At 44.3% G+C, this 23169-nt stretch overlaps 1 protein-coding gene across 2 annotated transcripts in view; it reads right to left on the reverse strand.

Annotated features, from left to right (window-relative positions):
• LOC147107781 (transmembrane protein 50B) overlaps positions 1-23169 on the reverse strand; it is a 93390-nt gene that overhangs the window by 17925 nt on the left and 52296 nt on the right. For both annotated transcript variants that reach the window (XM_086007084.1, XM_086007085.1), the window contains exons 3-4: positions 8942-9054; positions 6762-6829 (exon numbers count right to left, since the gene is read on the reverse strand). In XM_086007084.1, coding sequence (XP_085863210.1) covers positions 6762-6829; positions 8942-9054 — 181 coding nt within the window. The remainder of the gene's footprint in view (positions 1-6761; positions 6830-8941; positions 9055-23169) is intronic.

Below are 23169 nucleotides of genomic sequence, written 5' to 3' on the forward strand. Positions count from 1 at the left end.
CTCCTTCCCGGTCGGTCTCTCTCTCTCCTTCCCGGTCGGTCTCTCTCTCTCTCTCTCCTTCCGGTCGGTCTCTCTCTCTCTCCTTCCCGGTCGGTCTCTCTCTCTCTCTCCCCTTCCCGGTCGGTCTCTCTCTCTCTCCTTCCCGGTCAGGTCTCTCTCTCTCTCCTTCCCGGTCAGTCTCTCTCTCTCTCTCTCTCTCCTTCCCGGTCGGTCTCTCTCTCTCTCTCTCTCTCTCCTTCCCGGTCGGTCTCTCTCTCTCTCTCTCTCTCTCCTTCCCGGTCGGGTCTCTCTCTCTCTCTCCTTCCCGGTCGGTCTCTCTCTCTCCTTCCCGGTCGGTCTCTCTCTCTCTCTCTCCTTCCCGGTCGGTCTCTCTCTCTCCTTCCCGGTCGGTCTCTCTCTCTCTCTCCTTCCCGGTCGGTCTCTCTCTCTCTCCTTCCCGGTCGGTCTCTCTCTCTCTCCTTCCCGGTCGGTCTCTCTCTCTCTCCTTCCCGGTCGGTCTCTCTCTCTCTCCTTCCCGGTCGGTCTCTCTCTCTCTCTCTCTCTCCTTCCCGGTCGGTCTCTCTCTCTCTCTCTCTCTCCTTCCCGGTCGGTCTCTCTCTCTCTCCTTCCCGGTCAGTCTCTCTCTCTCCTTCCCGGTCGGTCTCTCTCTCTCTCTCTCTCTCTCTCCTTCCCGGTCGGTCTCTCTCTCTCTCTCCTTCCCGGTCGGTCTCTCTCTCCTTCCCGGTCGGTCTCTCTCTCTCCTTCCCGGTCGGTCTCTCTCTCTCCTTCCTGGTCGGTCTCTCTCTCTCGCCCCCCCCGGTCGGTCTCTCTCTCGTCCCCCCGGTCGGTCTCTCTCTCGCCCCCCCCAATCTCTCTCTCTTTCTCTTCTCTCCCCAATCTCTCTCTCTTTCTCTTCTCCCCCCAATCTCTCTCTCTCTCCTCCCCCCAATCTCTCTCTCTTTCTCTTCTCCCCCCAGTCTCTCTCTCTCTCTCTCCCCCCAGTCTGTTAACCGTGCGGCCCTCTAAACTGCCCTGGCAACGCCGGGCCCCCCCAGCTAGTATGAATATAAAACCATTTCTGTAAACCACATCCTTTTCTTCCTGGTTAACCACATGCTTCACAGCACTCTCTGCTCTCAATTAACAGCCATGATGTGGAGATGCCGGTGTTGGACTGGGGTGGACAAATGTAGGAAGTCACACACCGCCAGGTTATAGTCCAACAGCTTTATTTGAAATCACAAGCTTTCGGAGCGCTGCTCCTTCGTCAGGTGAAGTTCATTAGCAGCGCTCTGAAAGCTTGTGATTTCAAATAAACCTGTTGGACTATAACCTGGTGTTGTGTGACTTCCTCAATTAACAGAGTAGCTTTTTGAAACAGGGCTAGCAAAAAGCACAAGGATCTAAAGTCAATAACTGTATAGATAGGATCACTGCTATGCACATCTGGCAAAGCACCAACTACTGTATACTTAATGTGAGTGGGTGCATTATTCTCAAATAGAAGTGATGTTCACAGGGTTAAATGAAGAAATTAAATAGAAAATTATGAAAATACAGAGATCAGGCAGAATCTGGAAAGAAACAAAACCAGCTAAAATTTCAGGTAGATTGAAAATGTTAATGTGTTTTTCCCCCCTTTACAGATGCTGTATGAGCTGCTGTGTATTTCCAGCATTTTGTTTTTGTCCCAGACTTACAGCATTTGCAGATTCCACCCCCCCCCACCCTTTTTTAATTGTACAATTAAATGAAGCAAGGCCAGATATTGGCTTAGTTTGTGCTAGTCGCATATTCGTTTTGCTTAAGTAGGAATTTTGAGTTGTATCCGGCTGCAACTCCCTACAAACCTAACTCATAAAACGCATCTCATTTTCAAATTAACAGCAATCATTTAAACTGCTGTTCTATTTCTTTGTCAGTAAATTTTTCCAGTTCCATTCTCATTCTCTTAAAAATCAGCTTTTTTCCCCCCAATTTATTACTTTGGTCTTGGTCTTACTAATGTCCATCTCAATCTTTATCATAAACCTTATTATCTTATGATTGCTATTGCCCAGATGTTCCCTTACGCTTACTTCTCTTGTGTGTTCTGGTTCAATTCCCATTACTAGATCCAGCAGGGCTCCCTCTCTTGTTGGGCTTTTTACATACTGGGTAAGGAAGGAGTCATTTAAAAGACGCAACGAAAGATTGCTCAGGTTTAATTTGGAAATCTTTGGTTGACTTATCCGTGTAAGTGTTAAGTTTGGTCGGCTTTTTCCCCCCAAGTAAATATCAGTATGTGCTACGCGGTTACTGACTCTATTGCTACCTGACAGCATTAAGTAACATCAACCAAGCCTGTGCTCATGATTTTGCCATGAGACACTTACAAATGCAGCATAACTTAAGTCACAGATTCCCATATCCAACGCTTTTCTCTGTAGCTTTGTACACTGGTAAACCAAGTAACTTCCAAACAAATTCTCCAAACATTAGATAGTACACAACTACCAGAATCAATAAAGATTTTAAAATGATCTGTTTGTTTTCCGCTGATTTCTCCTCAATGTCTACAACATGTACCTCGACTGGTTGAGAGAATAGATTTGAGATCTGTTCTCAGGACTTCCAATGATGCCCAAAGCCAGCAAATAAGAGCATCAGAGGGACCCAGAGAAGGTAACCCTTTATTCCCCCCCCGCCCCCCCACACTTCTTGTAAGAAAGCATTTGGCCTTCACCTTATCAGGTGACAAGCCTTGTCACTCTGTAGTAGTTTGTTGAAGCTCCAATACACTGCACCATAATGTCACATTTACTAAACATTATGCAAACATATCTACTATAAATCTATAGTAACTACCACTTAACTCCAGGAGTCAGGTCCCAAGATGCAGTCAATCATTTTCCTCAACAGTTGTTGTGCATACGCAACTTCTATCCAACCTCAATCTCCACTTGTATAAAAGTGGATGCTTGCCATTAATGTTGCAACTAGTGTTGATGCCGAGCACAATTCCAAGTGCCCTGGAGATTGAAATCTATCCTATTTAAACAGCACAATGTGAATTTCAGTGAGATGGAGATTAATTGTTCCTTTAAATGTAAACTTCCTGTGTGCGTTTGTGTCACTGTTACCACATAAAAGGTAAGCAGAGCATCAACATTAGGGGACAATGAAGCAACCATTTCCTGTACGATTTTTTCAGAAAATGCTAAAAATATACAGGTCAGTCTACATCTGGAGAGAGAAAAGAATGGTTAACATTTCAGATTTAGACCCTTCACCAAATTAAAGAGTTACACCTAAAACATATCTTTTCTCTTTCCAGATGCTGACTGGCTTGCATTTCTTGTTAACCCCTGGAGTGTTTTATTTTGAATGGGAAGGGAGGTGCAGATTCCCAGAGCCATCACGTATTCTGAATTTGATTTAACATTTTGAAGACACATTCAGGTGGCAGCAGACCAGGTGCTTACAAGCACGCTTTCTATCGGCACCAACATTTGTTTGCAATTCTATTGCAGCTCAGTATTACTGGGGATTTGCATGTCGCTTCCCATCAATATCTGCACAGGAAAGAATTCCTACTCTGCTGCAGATTCTTTTGGAGGCGGAATGATTTTAATATGTTTTTTTTTTAAATCGTGTGACATTAAATAGCATTAGCACCGCATGCCATTAACACTATTCAATGGTGATTTACAGGTAATAAATGTTTTCTCAAAACAAAATGTACAATCCACAAAAATGACTTCGCGGGTTTTAAAGTGCATGCGTCAAATTCTGACCCCATAACAAGGTAATGTCTTTTGACACACAAACAGTCCAAATGCTGTGGTTTCCTGAGAAGTTAAAATAAAACAAACTTACTATATTATGAATAGAATAATGTATCCAAGCCAGTAGCATATGGAAACTACTTAATTTATCTGACTTAGTTTGCGATGGAATGCCTTTTAAAAACTCCTGCCTTGGAGATAAAGTATGGAGACACCATGTTCCACAGTTCGTCTAGCTGGAAGAATCATGGCAAATGGCATTTCTATACTTTTACCATATACTACTTTTATCACCATGTACTACTATCTATCAGTTGGCATTTTTGATCACAATGATTCAATATTGGGAAGAGATTAATATTTTTACAATGCTCGAGGTATTTACTGTCTTTTTTTAACCACTTCCTCCCCAGTAGATAAAAGCATCACCCAGTGCAATATTGAGCCAAATAGACCAGGAAGGGCCCAAATTCAATTCCTGATCTGTGTGGTGTCTGTTGACTTTAACCATGGCAGAAGCTGGAGTGCTACAAATGGTCTGTGTCTTTGGGCTCAGCATGAAGGAGAAAGAAAAAAAATTCAGGTTTCCTATTCCTAATTGCTATCCAATGAATCCTGCTGATAAGCGTATCTGTGGATGTTGGGTGAGAATAGGATCAAGTAGGCCTGTAAACACTCTCCACAATCTAGGCTCACAGATGAAGGCTTACTTGGGCAAGGTATCCGAGGGCTTCTGGCTTTGTAAAACCAGCAAGAGTCAGCATTGTAGGAACATAGGAACAGGAGTAGGCTATTCAGCCCCTCGAGCCTGTTCTGCCATTAAATTAGATCATGGCTGATCTGCATCTCAACTCTATCTACCCGCCACGGTTCCGTAATCCCTTGCCTTCAGAGGAGGAGGGAAGTAACCCTTGGGCGGGGGGAGGAACTTTCAACATCAGAAACAAACTTTTCCATTTCCTAAAACTTGGCTCAACCCCCAAAATTCTAGTGATGCATAGTTCCCATATTAGTGTCCAGCTGCTGTTCACCTGAGATTGGAAGTCAGTTCTTTAGAAAGAATAAATATGTAGCTAAGCAGCATGATGGCAGAAGCTGCTGGAATGAAAACACATGGCAGTAGTGCACAGATTCAATCTGTCCTACTCCACCGAGTCACCAATTTCAGTTTCACTGCTGTGGATTGGCACGAAGCAGAATCCAGGGGCCACAGGAAGGAATGGGAGTGGAGGAAACTAGTTCCCTCCTGTGTACCTGCTCCCATTTTACTCCGGCACAACAGTGGCAGAGGCCCAGAGATTACTCAGAGCCAAAGGGAGGAGCATAGCTCAGGGGACTAGAAGGGAGCTTACCTTGCAAAATAAATGGGCAAAAATAAAAAAACAAAAAAAAATACCCGTGGTTTCCTCAGTGACCAACAAAAATAACTTGCTTTCGATATGACTGGCAACTCAGTAGAAACGGCTTGAACCACTCAAGAGTGGCACGTACAGATGTAGTAAGAGATATACACAGTGCTCATTAGCCTGGTGCTAGACTTGCAATGCATCACACTACATATTCTAGTCAGAGATTTCTGACGTGTGATGAACATTATCTACACATGCATCATTTTTTACTCGAGTTTGGTGGTCTGCACTCTCCTGCATGCTTCATTCTGTGACATTTTGCCCACAAATAACCTAGAACTCAAAAGCCAGAGGCAGAAGCTATAGTTTCCTTTTGGCAATTCACACTGACGCACCCCTTCTGTGCTTTTTCGTTGCAACCCACTCAGTTTCTGGGAAAAACAACACTCAAATGTTATGTCCCTTTTAAACGTATTTTCTCCCTTTCTTTTAGGTTCTCCTCTCTCTCCCCCCGCGCCACCCCCCCCCCCAACCCCAAGCAACACAGTGGTCCGTAATTTGCGGCCCCTACGGCTGCATATGAGGTGTGCACGCGTCCATAAGGGCCGCGCAGGTTCTGAGTTTTTGCGCGCAAAAGTTGGCTATTTGCCAAATTTCTGCCCAGCAAATGCCCATGAAATTCTTGCTTTTACCAGCGTAAGAATTTAAATGAATATAAAAATAAATTTTTAACAATCATTTATACATTAAAAAAACCTGTACAATAAGGTAAGTTTATTTTTAGCCCCTTTAAAACATTTTAATTTATTTTTCAAAAAATTAAATTTGTTTAAAATATTTAATTAATTGGCATTTTAATTAATTTTAAATATGTAATTTTTTTTTTTTTATTTGATGTGTAGATGTATTTTTTGGGGTATTCCCATTCATGTTTATGGGGTTTCCGTATATACAGAATCCCTATTTATAAGTATAAATGGGGATTCCCTTCTTTTATTGGTTGGGCCGACCCACATGATCTCGGGGCACTTGCGAACCACCTGCGCCCTGGGATACATGGGCTCCTACCCGTGGGTACCCGGAAAGGCCCAGGACCGCGAGCCTCTGTACCTCCCGGACCAACAGGCATTTTATTTTTTGCGGATCGGAGACATTTCCCCATGGGAAGCCTCCGACCGCAAATTCAGGGCCATAATTTTAAATGGAGTCAGCCTGTTCCCAAGTCATCGCTTAAGAGCTGACTGACTGGAGGGAAGCAGATAACATTCCCACTGATCATCCATCCCTCTCTCTCTCTCTCACTGAGAAAACAATTCACATCAATCGTTAACATCTCCAGTTGACAATAGAACCAAGATTGGAAGCTTAACTGGGGCACAAACCTATGGGTTAACATCACAGAATAGTTCAACATGCTCAGCCCAATATTCTTTACTTCCAAGCCAGTTCAGGCCCTCATCGCCTATACTGTTACCCTTCACAGTTTACAAAGTTTCTTTGCAAAAAGAGCTGGCTAGGTTCTTTGAACCAGCATGCCCATTTGCAATGTAACAGATATTTACTCTTCAATTCGGTCTGTAATGTCTTTGTTAGGCAATTGTATTCTTCAACACTTCTCAAAATATAGTAATCACTAAAATAAAGAAATAGCTTGAAGTATTTTTACCTATTCTTCCCAAGCAGCCATCACTGTATCCATCCCCTCGGACCTGTCCATTAGACACAGCATTTATCCTAAATTTTAGAGTTATAAACAAGTTACATTACAAGACAAGTGCAGTGTGGTGATGAGCTGTAATACGTACATTTATTATTAACCTATGTAGGAGTTTTAGCAACCTAGATTACAAAATGATTCATGCGGGAAGCAGTTAGTACAGGACAATCTTGTGCAAAAATTCATCCTAGAGAACGTGCTATAATCACAAACCCAAGTACAGATGAGGGTTGACTCATCCAGCTTATCCTTCTTTGGACATCTATGTCATCATCTATCATGGCATCCAATTGCCTTTTGAATGATTCAGGAGTTTTTAGTTCCACCCAGAAGACCACTCCAGATATTCTTTGGGTGGAGAGATGCTTCCTATCATCAGTCCAGGACTTGCTTTTAACCAGTTTGGACTTACGTCCCCTTGTCCTGCAATTGCGATGTAACTTGAAATAATGTTTTAGATTAACCTTTTCCATTCCATTTGTCACATATACCTCTATATGGTTCCGTCTCATTTGCCTCCTTTTGAAACAACAACTTGTATTTATATAGCGTCTTTAACATAGGAAAACATCTCAATGCGCTTCACAGGAGTATAATAAGGCAAAATGTGACACCGAGTCACACAAGGAGAAATTAGGGCAGATGAGGTAGGTTTTAAGGAGTGTCTTAAAGGAGGAAAGAGGTGGAGAGGTTTAGGCAGGGAATTCCAGAGCTTTGGGCCTAGGCAACAGAAGGCACGGCCACCAACGGTGGAGCAATTATAAATCAGGGATGCTCAAGAGGGCAGAATTAGAGGAGCGCAGATATCTCAGGGGGTGTGGGGCTGGAGGAGATTACAGAGATAGGGAGGGGCGAGGTCATGGAGGGATTTGAAAACAAGGATGAGAATTTTTTTTTTTTTTTTTAATAAAATCAAGGCGTTGCTTAACCGGGAGCCAATGTAGGTCAGCGAGCACAGGGGTGATGGGGACTTGGTGCAAGTTAGGACACGGGCAGCCGAGTTTTGGATGACCAAGTTTACGGAGGGTAAAACGTGGGAGGCCAGCCAGGAATGCGTTGGAACAGTTAAGTCTAGAGGTAACAAAGGCATGGCTGAGGGTTTCAGCAGATGATGAGCTGAGGCAGGGGCGGAAGCAGGCAATGTTACGGAGGTGGAAATAGACGGTCTCAATTAGGCGCGGATGTGGTCGGAAACTCATTTCAGGGTCAAATATGACGCCAAGGTTGCTAACAGTCTGGTTCAGCCTCAGACAGATGCTAGGGAGAGGGATGGAGTCAGTGGCTAGGGAACGGAGTTTGTGTAAAACTGAAGAGTCCGAGTTCTCTAATCTTTCCTCATAACTCCTTCCCCAACACTAGGGACCATTCTTTTGGCATCCGCATTTTTCTTGGCCCGCTGCTGTAGGTCTTACCAGAACCAAGTTACTGTTTCAACAGTATCCCTTCCCTTTGATTTGAGCATATCTGGCAGATTTACCCAGGTGTAAATTCTCCTGTGTATTCAGCTGGGTTATCAACAAACTGAAATTAGGAAAGAAAGAACGAACGAACCTGCATTCAGGATGTCCTGAGGTCACCTTTCACGACATCCCAAAGCGCTTTTACGGCAATTAAGTACTTTTTGAAGTGTAGTCACTGTTGTAAAGTAGAAAATGTGGCTGCCAATTTGCGCACAGCAAGATCCCACAAATAGCAATGTGATAATGACCAGATAAATCTGTTTTAGTGATGTTGTTTGAAGGATAAATATTGGCCAGGAGACTGGGGAGAACTCCCCTGCTGTTCTTCGAAATAGTGCCATGGAATCTTTTACGCCCACCTGAGAGAGCAGACGGGGCCTCGGTTTAACATCTCATCCAAAAGACGGCACCTCCGACAGTGTGGCTCTCCTCAGTACTGCACTGAGTGTCAGTCTAGATTTTGTGCTCAAGGCCCTGGAGTGAAACTTGAAACCACAACCTTCAGACTGAGAGGAGAGAGTGCTATCAACTGATCCACAGCTGACACCTGCAAGGTTCTGTGTTCACACGTGGGTTTTTAAACCCATAAAAGAACAAAACTTATATAGTGCACATAAGAATGATAAAGGTAGGCAAGCAACAAGGTACTGTAATCAATCAGGAACTTACATGAAAAAAGCTATGGTTGACATAACTCCACACGTGTGAAAAGCATGATTCATTTCTTCATTTGTTGGGTAAACCACTGCAGCATCTAGAATTATCCACCAACCTGTAAAGAACTACAAAAGGAAAATATTGCATGATTATAAGTCTATGCACACAAATTATGCAACTGATTTTTCCTAGTAAAAGGAGGTGGCACCAATTATAATCCTGTTCCAAAAATTACAATATTGTAAAATGGCATGGGCATTTTAAATCATAACTGGCTTCTCCAATAGCTCAACTCTGAACACATTGCTTGGTGTGGAATATAGCCATAATGGACCAGGGGAGTTATAGGTTTGATCCTCAGTCAATACTTTTAACTGACAATAGCTGGGATTGGGGTAATGGTGGCCCCAGTGCCCTTGGCTTTTGGCAGGCAGGGGGGGGGGGGGCGGCGTGGCGGCGGAGGGAGGAAGGGAAATAGACAGGGCTGTTATCCTCACCATTATCCAGTGTACTTGTGGACATCATATTTAAGAACATAAGAACATAAGAAATAGGAGCAGGAGTAGGCCAATCGGCCCCTCGAGCCTGCACCGCCATTCAATAAGATCATGGCTGATCTGATCCTAACCGCCAATCTACTATCACAGAACTATCTCCTGAATCTAACAGAATTAGACACATGAAATAGGAGCAGGATCAGGCTACACGGCCCCTGGGCCCGCTCCGCTACCCACAGGGCCATGACCGATCCGAACCTAGGCTCATGTCCAAATTCCTGCTCGCTCCCTGTAACCCTTAATTCCCTTTACTTCTAGGAAACTGTGGCAACATTTCTTCGCCATCTTCCCCATGGCTCCCCTATCCACATAGGCAAATAGTCTGTCAACACTCATTGTCTAAGCTCACACAGCCTTTCTGGAACTTCCTAATGCATACCTGAGATTTATGCGCATATTCACCATCTTTTGATGAATCATACTTGTTCGCCAAAGATTTCTGTAGCAGTTTTAAGAAGTACATTCCAATACCTACTCCCGACCTTTCTGCCCTGCATCACATTCAACCAGGGCATCTAATGAAAATATGACACCCTGCTGCAAATTCACCTTTCACCTCTCCCCCTCCAAATCTTCCCTTCCTAAAAATTGCATGCCCAAAGACATGCAAACAGTAGGATATTTCAAATCCTGTATACAACATACATTCAAAAAATATATACTGGATAACAGCTGTCAATTCTCTTATTCTGGTAATTTGTGATGGGACATTGTGTGCGTATATGTGTTCGTGTGTACTCTAAGGTAGGTATGTTGTATACTCAAGAGTAGTCATTAATAGCGGAGACGACCAGATGCATCAGCAACCAAGTATGTGTAAGACTTGCACCTCTCAACAATGGATTTTAAATCAGAAGTAATAAATTACATTTGAGGAACTAAGACCTACCCGCTGGCAGGTTAACACTCACTTCATAGCTTAAGCACCCCACCCTAATATTGTAATCATAAACCAAAGCACACATAGCCAAAACCCACTACATATTGACTCGAATCCTAAAACAGAGCAGTACACTCAGCACCCAGAGTGCTCAGTGATTCCATGCCCTTGGAAATTGCCAGGGAACTTCTCCCCTTTCCAATCCCCAACTTTCCACACTCTTTCGAATCTATAAAGTCCCTGCTCGTACACTTCCTTTCCAGGCTGCAGTCCAAGTCTTTTTAATCTTTTCTCAGAACTCAACCACATTGATCTCAGCTCCTTAATTAGCTGGATCCAGTTAAGCAAGTAAATCTGCATGGGAAATAAAACCAGAAAATGCTGGAAATACTCAGCAGGTCAGGCAGCATCTCACACAGAATCAGAGAAACCCCACAGTGCAGATAGAGGCCATTTCGGCCCATCGAGCCTGCACCGACACATATCCCACCCGATCCCCGTAACCCCTACACCTACACATATCCCACCCTATCCCCGTAACCCCACGTATTTAATCCCCCTAACACTAAGGGTCAATTTATCATAGCCAATCAACCTAACCTGCACATCTTTGGACTGTGGGAGGAAACCGGAGCACCCGGAGTAAACCCACGCAAACACGGGGAGAATGTGCAAACTCCACACAGACAGTCGCCCGAGGCCGGATTCGAACCCGGGTCCATGGCGCTGTGAGGCAACAGTGCTAACCACTATGCCACCGTGCTGATGACCCGACCTGAAATGTTAACTCTGTTTCTCGCTCCACAGATGCTGCCTGACCTGAGTATTTCCAGCACTTTCTGGTTTTATTTCTGATTTCTAGCATCTGCAGTATTTTGCTTTTGTAAATATGCATGGGGTTTAACATGATACACATCAACAGGGATTAGAAAGTTGGTGTCACAGCAGTCAAAGTTGGAGGATCAAAGTGCATGGACTCGGACAGGGTGGGGTGAGGCTCTGGAGTTAATTGATTCGTAAATAAACTTTGAATGGGTTGGGGGGGGGGAAGAAAGAGAGAGGAGCAATGGAAGTTGCTGAGGACATGGGCGGCGGGCAAGCAGGACAGCACGGCATAGGTGGCATTTTGTGATAGTTGGAGTCAACGTCCCCTGTAAGCCACACTGCCTCCTGCCCAGCCTGCCTCCCCCACTGCGCGGCCTATTCAAATTTTTGCGTATGTGCAGTATCTACAATGTGAAAGCTGGTGAGTGGCCTGCGTGGGAACATTGGTTGGAGCGCCAAAGGCTGGGAATGTGGCCATTGGGAAATTTGAATCTAAAAGGTAACGGCGATATATTTCCAAATCAGGATGGTGTATGGCTTGGAGGGGAACTTGGAGGTGATGTGCAGCAGGTGCATGGGAACACCTTGTCCTGCTAGGTGGTAGAGGTCACGGGTTTGGGAGGTGCTGCCGAAGAAGCCTTGGCGAGTTGCTGCAGTGCATCTTGTAGATGGTACCACTGTAGCCATGGTGCGCTGGTGGTGGAGGGAGTGAATGTTTAAGGTGGTGGATGGAGTGCCAATCAAGCGGGCTGCTTTGTCCTGGATGATGTCAAGCTGCTTGAGTGATGTTGGAGCTGCACTCATCCAGGCAAGTGGAGAGTATTCCATCACACTCCTGACTTGTGTCTTGTAGATGGTGGAAAGGCTTTGGAGTCGGGAGGTGAGACACTCGCCGCAGAATACCCAGCCTCTGACCGACTCTTGTAGCCAGTGTTTGTGTGGCTGGTCCAGTTAAGTTTCTGGTCAAAGGTGATCCTTCCCCCAGATGTTGATGGTGGGGGATCCAGTGGTTCAACTGGAGCAAGCAGCCTGGAAAGGGTACAAAGTTTTTGATGTCAGCCGAATGGGATGACTTCAGTTTTCCTAAAATTCCATTGGGGAAAGTTCGGACTCATCCATGACAATGTCAAATGGCCTGTCCAGCAGCACAGAAAAGGATTGCTAGTTGAGGGAGACGGTGAGGTAGACTGGTGGAGGTCATTAACGTGACTCAAATTCTTTAATGTTGTCAGCATGCAAGTGGGATAGATAGATATAGATAATGTTAGAGAAGCAACATAAGAAATAGGAGCAGTAGGCCATTCGGCCCCTTGAGCCTGCTCTGCCATTCAATAAGATCATGGCTGATCTTCTACCTCAATTCCACTTTCCTGCACGATCCCCATACAAATGGACAGGGTGCACCAAGTATGGAACCTTGGGATACTAGAGGTGACTGTGTGGGAAAGGATGAGAAGCTATTACTGAAGATGCTTGGCTACCTTGGTACAGGCAGGAATAGAGCCAGGTTTAGGGGGGGGGGGGGGGGGGGGGAGGGGGAAGTGTGTCGAGGATGACAGTCTTGAAAGAGCGAGACAGAGCTTGAGCAATGGGTGTCACTTACAGTTGAAGTAATGAAGTAGTTGACTAGTCAGAAGTTGAGTGGGCAGGAGACAAGAGTGCAAGAGGTGGGTGTCAAAAAAACAGGAGCTTTAGTGGGGGGAATGAGTGAGAAACAACAAAGAGATAAGCTGAGGTTGGCGCTGGGACCGGTGCCAACACCCAAGGTAGCAGATTGTCTCAATCTTTCAGACAAGCTTCACAAGTGCTTTGCATTTGCCCCTCCCCCATCTTTGTAGAAAATAAATCTTAGCACTAATATCCCCTCTTCAAAAATATATAAATCTCCTGTATATTGATGGGACAAACCAACTGGCGGACCCCTTGAAATCTTCTTGCAGACACCCAAGGGGCCGCGGGCATGGGTTGAGAACCACTGTCACAGGTGATCAACTACTATTGATTTACCAGCACCTAAATAACCGGAAATCTCTGTTAACCAGCAAAATGCAGGAGTAGGTTCAGGTAAGTTTTACTTCATATTAGTGGCCGTTCCTGGATCTGTGGCCGTGTAACCGGGGTTCCTGCACTTGTTGCTATGCAACAGGGACGCCTGGATCTGTGGCTGGGGTTCCTGCACCTGTTGCTATGCAACAGGGACGCCTGGATCTGTGGCCGTGTACGGGGCTCTCGTACCTTTTACTATACCTCTCTGTAATCCGGACTTTTTGATAAACTGGCACCACGCCGGTCCCAGATAAAAAAAAGTTTCCTGTATATGCTGCATGGTTCCCTTTGATGATCATGGCCTAGTTCTGATCCCACGGTCTTGGCCATTGTTGTACAGAAGAACAAACTTTATATAGTGCCTTTCATGTTTTCAGGATGTCTCAAAATGCTAGTTACCCAGTAAATTACTTTGAAGGGTAGTCATTGTTGTAATGTAGGGAAATGCAGCAGCCAAATTGTGGGGCCTTTTTTGTGCACAAATAGCAATGAAATAAATGAAGGGATAATCTCTTTCAGTGATATTGGTTGAGGGATAAAGTTGGCTAAGACACCGGAAGAACTCCCCTGCTCTTTTATGTCCGCGTAATAGGGCATACGGGGTCTCGGTTTAACGTCTTATCTGAAAAAACGACACCTCTGATGGTGTTGCACTGAAGTGTCGACCTCGACATTGAATCCATGACTTCCTGACTAGAGACGAGAGTGTTACCATTGAGCCAAGGCTGACACCTTGACTAAGTGGTAGCACTCTCACCTCTTGAGCCAGAAGTTTGTGGTTGTAAGTAGGGTCCCATCTGTTCAGTAAAATATCAGCATATCAATCTTAGTTCCCAAGTATAACTAGCTAAACATACTGAAAGTGGGACCAAAGATTTTGCAAGGGTGAGAAGCAGTTCTTGACCATTTCAACTGGAGGCGATGATGGAGGAACACACTAATAATGCTGGCATGTTAGGGAGCTGCTTTGTGCTTCAGCTCACCAAAGGTAGAAAAAAAAGAGAATCACCCTGCAAGTGGAATTTTCCCTGAGAATATCATTTCGAGAAACAGAAACCAGAAACTGTAAAAGCAGCAGAAAAGTAAAAAGGGCTAACCTGATACCTGATCTTTAATTGTTAACGAGGCTGGCACCCATGATGTTACCCCTTGCTGTTAGAAACAATGTAGGGCGGCGAGCAGAAACTGTACAGACATTAGGTGATTGCAAATGCATTACCATAATGTTTAGGTGATCGTGAACACATTACCAGGATGTTTACTTAGCTGCAACCCATTCAGTAAAATGTGACTTCTTTATTTCAAACTGCCAGACCAGGAAATCCAATTAAATGTATACGTGCACAGCTCATGATTGGTGCAGAATGTACGAGGTGTTAATGCTTTCTCAAAAGCAGGGATAAAAATGTAGCACGCTGTATGAGAAATTGCTTACTCTGTTGGATTCGTCAGACTCTTGCAGGAGTCGGTGTCGATATATCAAAGTAAGACTCCGCAGGTAATAAATCGTTTAAATTCTCCAGGTGTATTCGACTCAGTGATTGCTGAACCAGACTGAGGGTAAAAGAATCCGTTCTATCATTCCCACCTGATACTTTTCACATCCAAAAGGCTCCTGCTACGGAAATGGAACCAACAAATGACTGGCTAATGTTAAACTGAACATATATTGTTCAAAGGACAAATAACAAGCATGTACTGATCAGATTAGATTCAGGATTTTCCCTAATTGGGGTTACTTTATATAACTTAAAAAAAAAAAAATACATGGTTATGCCAAGTTTAAGGAATTTCAGTGATTGACAAACACACATCATGCATAATGTTTAGTCCTACCTAGAAGCTGTCCTGGGACGTTTGAGACATTTCTGTATGCTTTGTGCACGTTTGCGTTAACATCCAATTTATGCTCTAGCTCCAATGAGAGTTGGCTTGCAGAGTCAGGCAAAAATTAGCAAACTTTACAGCACGGTATTAATAAGTCAACACCAAAGGGCACATTTATGGGTGTCATCCACTGTGGTCCTTGGTACAGTTTGAGTTTCCTTGCATCATCTTCTCTTTCAATCGTTTGACAGTAGTTCTTATAAGCTTTGTTCCCTACGATTTATCACTGTACCTTTTGACATAAGAAAACTACTAGGCACTTGGTCTAAGCGTTAAACAAAGCTTTAATCAACTGTTTTACAACAGGGAGGTCTAGTTGTGTCCTTCACTAGTTCCTGTTAAGAATGTCCTGCGCAAGCTGGGCCCGTGCCCGAGTATTTATACTCTCCCTGGACAGCGCCACCCGCAGGCCGCTCAGTATTATTTCATAAGTCTTTCTTTCATGAATGACTGATTCAGGTCACCTTTGTAGTACTCTACCCTCTGTAACAATGGGATTAATGACAACCTCAAATTTGTATGTGTAACAAAGTGTAGTGCCTGAAATGTGACCAATCTATCTAGAGTCAAAAGATATGCTACTCACCATTTTATGACAAAAAATGTTATACTATCCAACATATAATACAGTTGATCTCTTGCGACATTGCTCACGGACAGAAAAAAGAACTCGTAAATGTCGCTCTGCTTCTTTCCCACACTCTAATTTTCTTCTGTGTCACTTTCTCGGTAGGTCTTCTACCTCTTCTCTCAGAGAGTCTTGCCATTGTTACTTGTAAACATTTCTCTCATTGTGGTATCTCTGTCACTCTGTCCAATTCCTTTTCAGATTCTTTCAACTCAGTCCAAGTGCTGCCTCTTCCTCAGTACATCTCTAATGTCTAAGTAAATCACTGGCTTTCTTGGTAGGAGGTGGGGGGGGGGGGGGGTGGGGGTGGAGGAACGCCAGAAAGGTACTGCAACATGGGCAACAGTGGGGCTGAAGGTCAGGAGAGACTGCAGAGGAAGCAAGGGCTGCAATGTTGGGAGGGAGTTGGGGGCGGGAGGGGAGAGAATAGAAGAGGGGTGGGCCTGGGGAGTAATCACTGGGTCCTGGCACCACTTTTTTGGAGGTCTGGGGAGGGGAAGGAGAAATAAACTCCAGGTAGGAGTCGTAAAACTTGGGGGGTGGGGGGAAACTAAAAGTGCAAGGGTAGTTAGGGGTTGCAGAACACCGGGGTGTGAAGCTAGAAGTACAGATCCAGCTACCAGATCCAGAAACAGGAGCATAAATCGAGGTACAATGATTGTGGCAGCAGTGATAAGAAACAAAAATCTCGGCAGTGGACGAGGTGCCGCAAAGAGCTTTGAAGTTGTTTTTGTTTAGGGAGCAACATTAAAGGTGAGGCTCTGTGGTCATTTCATCTGTTGGGAAGGATTGGCTGGACACACTCATTTAATTGAAACAAAATTCTTGAAATAAAATATTTCAAAATCTCAAAATTTTACAGCCGAGAGGTAGGCTATTTATTCCACTGCACCTGTGAGGGCTCTCTGAAGGAGCTATCCACAGTCCCATTCCTCTGCTCTCTCATTTAACTTGTTCTTTTTCAAATATTTATCCACTTACCTTTTAAAAGCTACTGAGCCAAATGGAGATATTAGGACGGGTACTTCCACTGATTCTGGTAATGCATACCATATCTCAACAGCCCTCAGCATAAAACAAAAATTCTAAATTCTCCCTTTGATCTTTTGGTGATCATCTTACATTCATGTACTCTAGTCACTGATCAGTGAAAATACATTTTGTTATTTACATCAAGGCCCCTCATAATTTTGAGAAAATGGACTTCCATTGGGTTGCACAGAGTGATCCTAAACAGAGTGCTTCTAGGCAGAGTGCTAAATTGGGAATTTGGAGAGAGTGGGAATTTGGAGCGGGGGGGGGGGGGGGTGGAAGGAGGAGAGAGTGAGAGGAGCGGCCGGAGATAAAAAGGTAGGCCCGAAAGCCCGGAGGGAGTGCGAGTGCCAGGGAGCGAGGTAAGTGACATCAGCACAAGGGAAGGAGCTGAAGAGAACAACAAATTGCTCAGCAGCTGGTGATTGTTCTTTAAGTCTTGAATTTATTTCTGTTAAGTTAGTTAATAATCTATTAAGTAGAGGCACAGCAGGGCACCTCAGTCCCATGGAATGCACATCTCGTGCCATGTGGAGGCTCCAGGACGCTTCCAGTATCCTGGACAATCAGGAAGTGTCGTCAGTTTGAAGAGCTCCAGAGCTTGAGCAGCAGCTGGCGTCACTGCAGTGCATCCATGAGGCGGAGAGCTACGTGGATAGCACTTTTCAGGAGGTGGTCACCCCGCAGTGCAAGGGTGAGCAGGCAGAGAGGAAATGGGTGACCACCAGACAGACAAGGAGGACCAGGCAGGTAGTGCAGGAGTCCCTTTAGTGCACCTCACTCTCTAACTGGCGAGGGCGATGGTTCCACTGGGGAGTACAGCCAGAGCCAAGTCCACGGCAGGCTCAGCTGTACAGGGGGGGTGAGGGAAGATCAGGAAAGCAATAGTGGTAGGGGATTCAATAGTTAGGGGACAGACAGGCGTTTCTGCGGCCACAGACGTGATTCCAGGATGGTGCCAGGGTCAAGGATGTCACTGAGCGGCTGCAGAACATTAAGGGTGGGGGGGGCAAAGAGGGTGAACAGCCAGAGGTCGTGGTCTAGATCAGTACCAACGACATAGGTAGAAAGAGGGATGAGGTCCTGCCGGTAGATTTTAGGAAGCTAGGAAAGAAATTAAAAAGCAGGACCTCAAAAAGGTAATAATCTCCCGCTGCCACAAGCTAGTGAATACAGAAATAGGAGGATAGTGCAGGAGGGAGGGTTTCAGATTCCTGGGACTGGTTCTGGGGGAGGTGAGACCTGTACAGGCCAGATGGGTTGCACCTCAAAAAAGCTGGAACCAATGTCCTCGCCGGGGTTTTGGAGGGGTTTGCTAGTGCTGTTGGGGAGAGTTTAAATTAATTTGGCTGGGGTTGGGCACCAGGATGTAGCATTAGAAAGGACAAAACAAAGTGTACAAAGGATTGAGAGAGACAAATAGCACTAGAGTAAGAAATTGTATGGTATTAGGTGGGGGTCAGAGAGAATACAAAAAGATCTAAAATAGGTTTACAGTGCATGTGTGTAAACACACAAAGCGTGGTAAATAAGATTGGTGAGCTACAGGCATAAATAGCGACAAATAGCTCAAAAAGGGCAGGATTGGGTTTTAAATATTCCTGGATATAAGGTGTTCAGGAGACAGGGAAGGAAAGAAAGGAGGTGGGGTGGCAGGATTGGTAAGGAGAATTTTACAGTGCTGGGGAGAGAGAGGATGTCCTGGGGGGGTCAAAGACAGAAATCTGTTTGGTTAGAGTTAAGAAATAATAGAGGAGCCATTACACCACTGTGTGCACGGTGGCATAGTGGTTAGCACTGTTGTCTCACAGCGCCAGGGACCCGGGTTCGAATCCGGCCTCGGGCGACTGTCTGTGTGGAGTTTGCACATTCTCCCCGTGTTTGCGTGGGTTTTCTCCGGGTGCTCCGGTTTCCTCCCACAGTCCAAAGATGTGCAGGTTAGGTTGATTGGCTATGATAAATTGACCCTTAGTGTTAGGGGGATTAAATACATGGGGTTACGGGGATAGGGTGGGATATGTGTTGGTGTAGGGGTTACGGGGATCGGGTGGGATGTGTGTCGGTGCAGGCTCGATGGGCTGAAATGGCCTCTATCTGCACTGTGGGGTTTCTGTGAGTTCTGTGAGTTGTATAGGCCACCAACTAGTGGGAAAGATAGAGGCCCAACGAGGAAGGAGGCATTGCTGGATCTGGGGAATGAGATGGGTCAAGTGGAGCAGTCAGTGGGGGAACATTTAGGGAACAGTGATCATAGTATCATAAGGTTTAGATTAGCTATGGAAAAGGACAGGAAGCAATCTAGAGTAAAAATATTTAATTGGAGGAAGGCAAATTTCAGTGAGTTGAGAACGGATCTGGCCCAAGTAAATTGGAATCAAATATTGGCAGGCAAAACTGTAATCGAACAATGGGCTGCCTTTAAAGGGGAGATGGTTCGGGTACAGTCGAGGTACATTTCCACGAGGGGGAAAGGTAGGGCAACTAAAGCCAGAGCTCCCTGGATGGTGAAATAGATAGAGAGGAAGATGAAGCAGAAAAACCACACGTATGACAGAGGTCAGGTTAAGAATACAAGAGAGAATCCGGCTGAATATAGAAAGTTCAGAGGGGAAGTGAAAAAGGAAATAAGAGGGGCCAAGAGAGAGTATGACAATAGATTGGCAGCCAACATAAAAAGGGAATTCAAAGGTCTTCTATAGGCATATAAATAATAAACTGGTAGTAAGAGGGGGGGTGGGCCAATTAGGGACCAAAAAAGGAGACCTACGCATGGAGGCCGAGGGCATGGAGGAGGTACTAAATGAGTACTTTGCATCCATCTTCACCAATGAAGATGCTGCCAAAATCATAGTGAAAGAGGAGGTAGTGAAGATACTGGATGAGATAAAAATTGATGGAGGTACTAGAAAGACAGTCTGTACTTAAAAGTAGATAAGTCACCAGGACCGGATGGCATGCATCCTAGGAAATGAAGGAAGTTGAGGAGGAAATCGCAGAGGTACTGGCCATAATCTTCCAATCCTCCTTAGATACAGGGGTGGTGCCAGAGGACTGGAGAATTGCAAATGTTACATCCTTGTTCAAAAAAGGATGCAAGGATAAACCCAGCAACTACAGGCCAGTCAGTTTAACCTTGATAGTGGGGAAGCTTTTAGAAACGATAATCTGGGACAAAATTAACAGACACTTGGACAAGTGTGGATTAATTAAGGAAAGTCAGCATGGATTTGTTAAAGGCAAATCGTGTTTAACTAACTTGATTGAGTTTTTTGATGAGGTAACAGAGAGAGGGTTGATAAGGGCAATGCAGTTGATGTGGTGTATGTGGACTTCCAAAAGGCATTTGATATCATGCCACATAATAGACTTACCAACAAAGTTGAAGCCCATGGAATAAAGAGAACAGTGGCAGCATGGATACGAAATAGGCTAAGTGTCAGGAAACAGAGTAGTGGTGAACAGTTGTTTTTCAGACTGGAGGAAGCTATACAGTGGTGTTCCCCAGGGGTCAGTACTGTGACCACTGCTTTTCTTGATGTATATTAAAGACTTGGACTTGGGTGTACAGGGCACAATTTCAAAATTTGCAGATGACAAAACTTGGATGTATAGTGAACAGTGAGGAGGATAGTGATAGACTTCAAGACGACAGACCGGCTGGTGAAATGGGCGGACACATGGCAGATGAAATTTAATGCAGAAAATTGTGAATTGATACATTTTGGTAGGAAGAACGAGGAGAGGCAATATAAACTAAAAGATACAATCCTAAAGGAGTGCACAAACAGAGACACCGGGGGGTATATGTGCACAAATTGCTTAAGGTGGCAGGGAAGCTAAGAAAGCGGATTAAAAAAAGCATACGGGATCCTGGGCTTCATAAGTAGAGGCATAGAGTACAAAATCAAGGATGAACCTTTATAAAACACTGGTTCGGCCTCAACCGGAGTATTGTGTCCTATTCTAGGCATCCCACTTTAGGAAGGATATGAAGACCTTAGAGAGGGTGTAGAAAAGATTAACGAGAATTATTCCAGAGATGAGTGACTTCAGTTTTGTGGATAGACTAGAGAAGCTGAGGTTGTTCTCCTGAGAGCAGAGAATGTTGAGTGGAGATTTGATAGAGGTGTTCAAAAGCATGAGGGGTCTAGACAGAGTAGAGAGAAACTGTTCCCATTGACGAAAGGGTCGAGAATCAGAGGACACAGATTTAAGGTGATTGGCAAAAGAACCAAAGGCGACTAAGAAAAAACTTTTTTACGCAGCGAGTGGTTAGGATCTGGAATGCACTTCCTGAAAGGGTGGTGGAGGCAGACTCAATTGTGGCTTTCAAAAGGGAGTTGGATATTTACCTGAAGGAAAAAAATTTGCAGGGCTACGGGGAAAGGGTGGGGGGGGGGGGGTGGGGTGACTAGCTGAAGTGCTCTTGCAGAGAGCTGGCACGGCCTCGACAGGCAGAATGGCCTCGACAGGTAGAATGGACTCCGTCTGAGCTGTAACCATTCTATGATTCTGTGATTCCACATAGATTAGTGGAAGTGGAAATCCTAAAATCATTTACCAACTGGATCCCACAACAGGGCTGTAGGGTCTTTCTGGGGATGAACTAAGATGGGGTAAATAGCCTTCCTCATCTGCATTTATCTTGCAAAGTAAAAATAACATCAACATCTTACCAAATCAAAATTAGCCAAGCTTCCTTATAATTTTAGTTATTTACAGTCAGAACACTACACTTACTGTAATGCTACTTCCTCTTTTCTGTTAACACAATGATACCCATCATTGTGAGAGTGTAATGGAATTTCATAAGGGACATACAACAATAGATCATGTTAAGCACACATTACGTTTATGGCTATCCAGTCAGATAATGGAATTCCGAGAATCAGCTACAACCCGGCGCATACACCACAGTAATAATTAAGTCTTTTTTCTTTCTGAATAGCTCAGTGACTAAGCATATAACTGGCAACAATGGACTTGTGCAAAGTAATAAGCAAGGCCTAAGGGAATTGCACAACTGTTATGTTTAAATTAGTTAACTCCAGCCCAACTACAAGGTGCACTGCAATGTCTAGACAGATTTTATTGCAACAGATGGTAAGAGTTACTGTAACACTATCAAACCATTTCCTAAGACACAGAACTTAGGAAATGTATATTAGCCAATTATAATGCAATGGGCAAATTTATTGACCCTGAAACTATTTTCTGACCCAAACTCGCCAGCTTAAAAAGGACCTTCAATGGTTTCTCCTCCTTCCTCAAATACCCAACTATTTTTTCCAATTCCTCCACTACATTTTTTTTTTTTTTTTGAGTTATGGGGGTGGGGGAGAGAAAAAAGTATGTGCTACCTACAAAGTGAATTCCCAAGTTCAAGTTCAACCATGCCATCAAAATAGTGACAGACAGTTCCATGTGGAAGAGGGCGAAAAGTTATTTAAAAAAGAAAGACGGTCACTCTTGGCTACTCTGGCATGCCTAATAGACCAAATGTGGAACAGAATTTAATGAGGATTGAATGAGAAGCTAGCTAACATCTCTTGGTCATGGATGATGTGGGGAAAGTATAACTGAATGTCTTAAGGTATCACTACATCTAATTTGAAACATTGAGGAATCATTTACAAAGAGATAAATGGTCACTACAGCTGAAAGAGTGCAGAGCACCAGGGTGACAAGCTCCAGAGTGAAAAACTCAAAGCAGCACGAGGCCCAGAAGTATAAACTGAGAAACCACCGTACAACTTCAAAAACTGCCGCTTCAGCAGTACTTAGCAACAATGGTTGTGGTATCACCCAAGAATCCAAATGTTCTTTATGGACACAGGCGTTGACCTATACTTAAAATAAATGGGTTAACATCTTAACTAAAATAGCAGAGGGGAATTTCAAATTAATGCATTAAGCTAGAATCCTAAAATGTAACTTCAGAGCAAAGGACTGCTTAGGATACTTGCCCAATAGAAGGGCACAGTGCAGAGTTTGCCCAAAGTGATTATCTTGTGTGAATCAATCATAATTTTTTTTAACAAGTTAATGTGTTTGTTTCTAGCAGATATCATTTGTCCAGTTTACCCAATTGTCTGGGCAAACTGGGTTTGTTATAAGTATAGTGCAATACCTGAAATTGGGGCCAGGGAGGAGGGAGTGTCAGAAGAAAAAAAAAAAAAAAATCCAGGTTTCCTTTAGTAATCCCACAAGTTGCAACAGCTCAATGGAAACGCTGAATCAATCCTGGAAAGTCATGCTTTGATTTTGTTTTAGTTATAGATTTATACCAAAACACAACTACACGTACAGCATGGCTTTTAATATTTTAGGAAACTATTTTTTGAAAATACGTTCAAAGGAACAGGAATTATTGGTAAACACCGAA

This window comes from Somniosus microcephalus, chromosome 14, assembly GCF_052327205.1.
Source record: "Somniosus microcephalus isolate GS21.2 chromosome 14, FLI_Smic_1.0, whole genome shotgun sequence".
Taxonomy (NCBI): domain Eukaryota; kingdom Metazoa; phylum Chordata; class Chondrichthyes; order Squaliformes; family Somniosidae; genus Somniosus; species Somniosus microcephalus.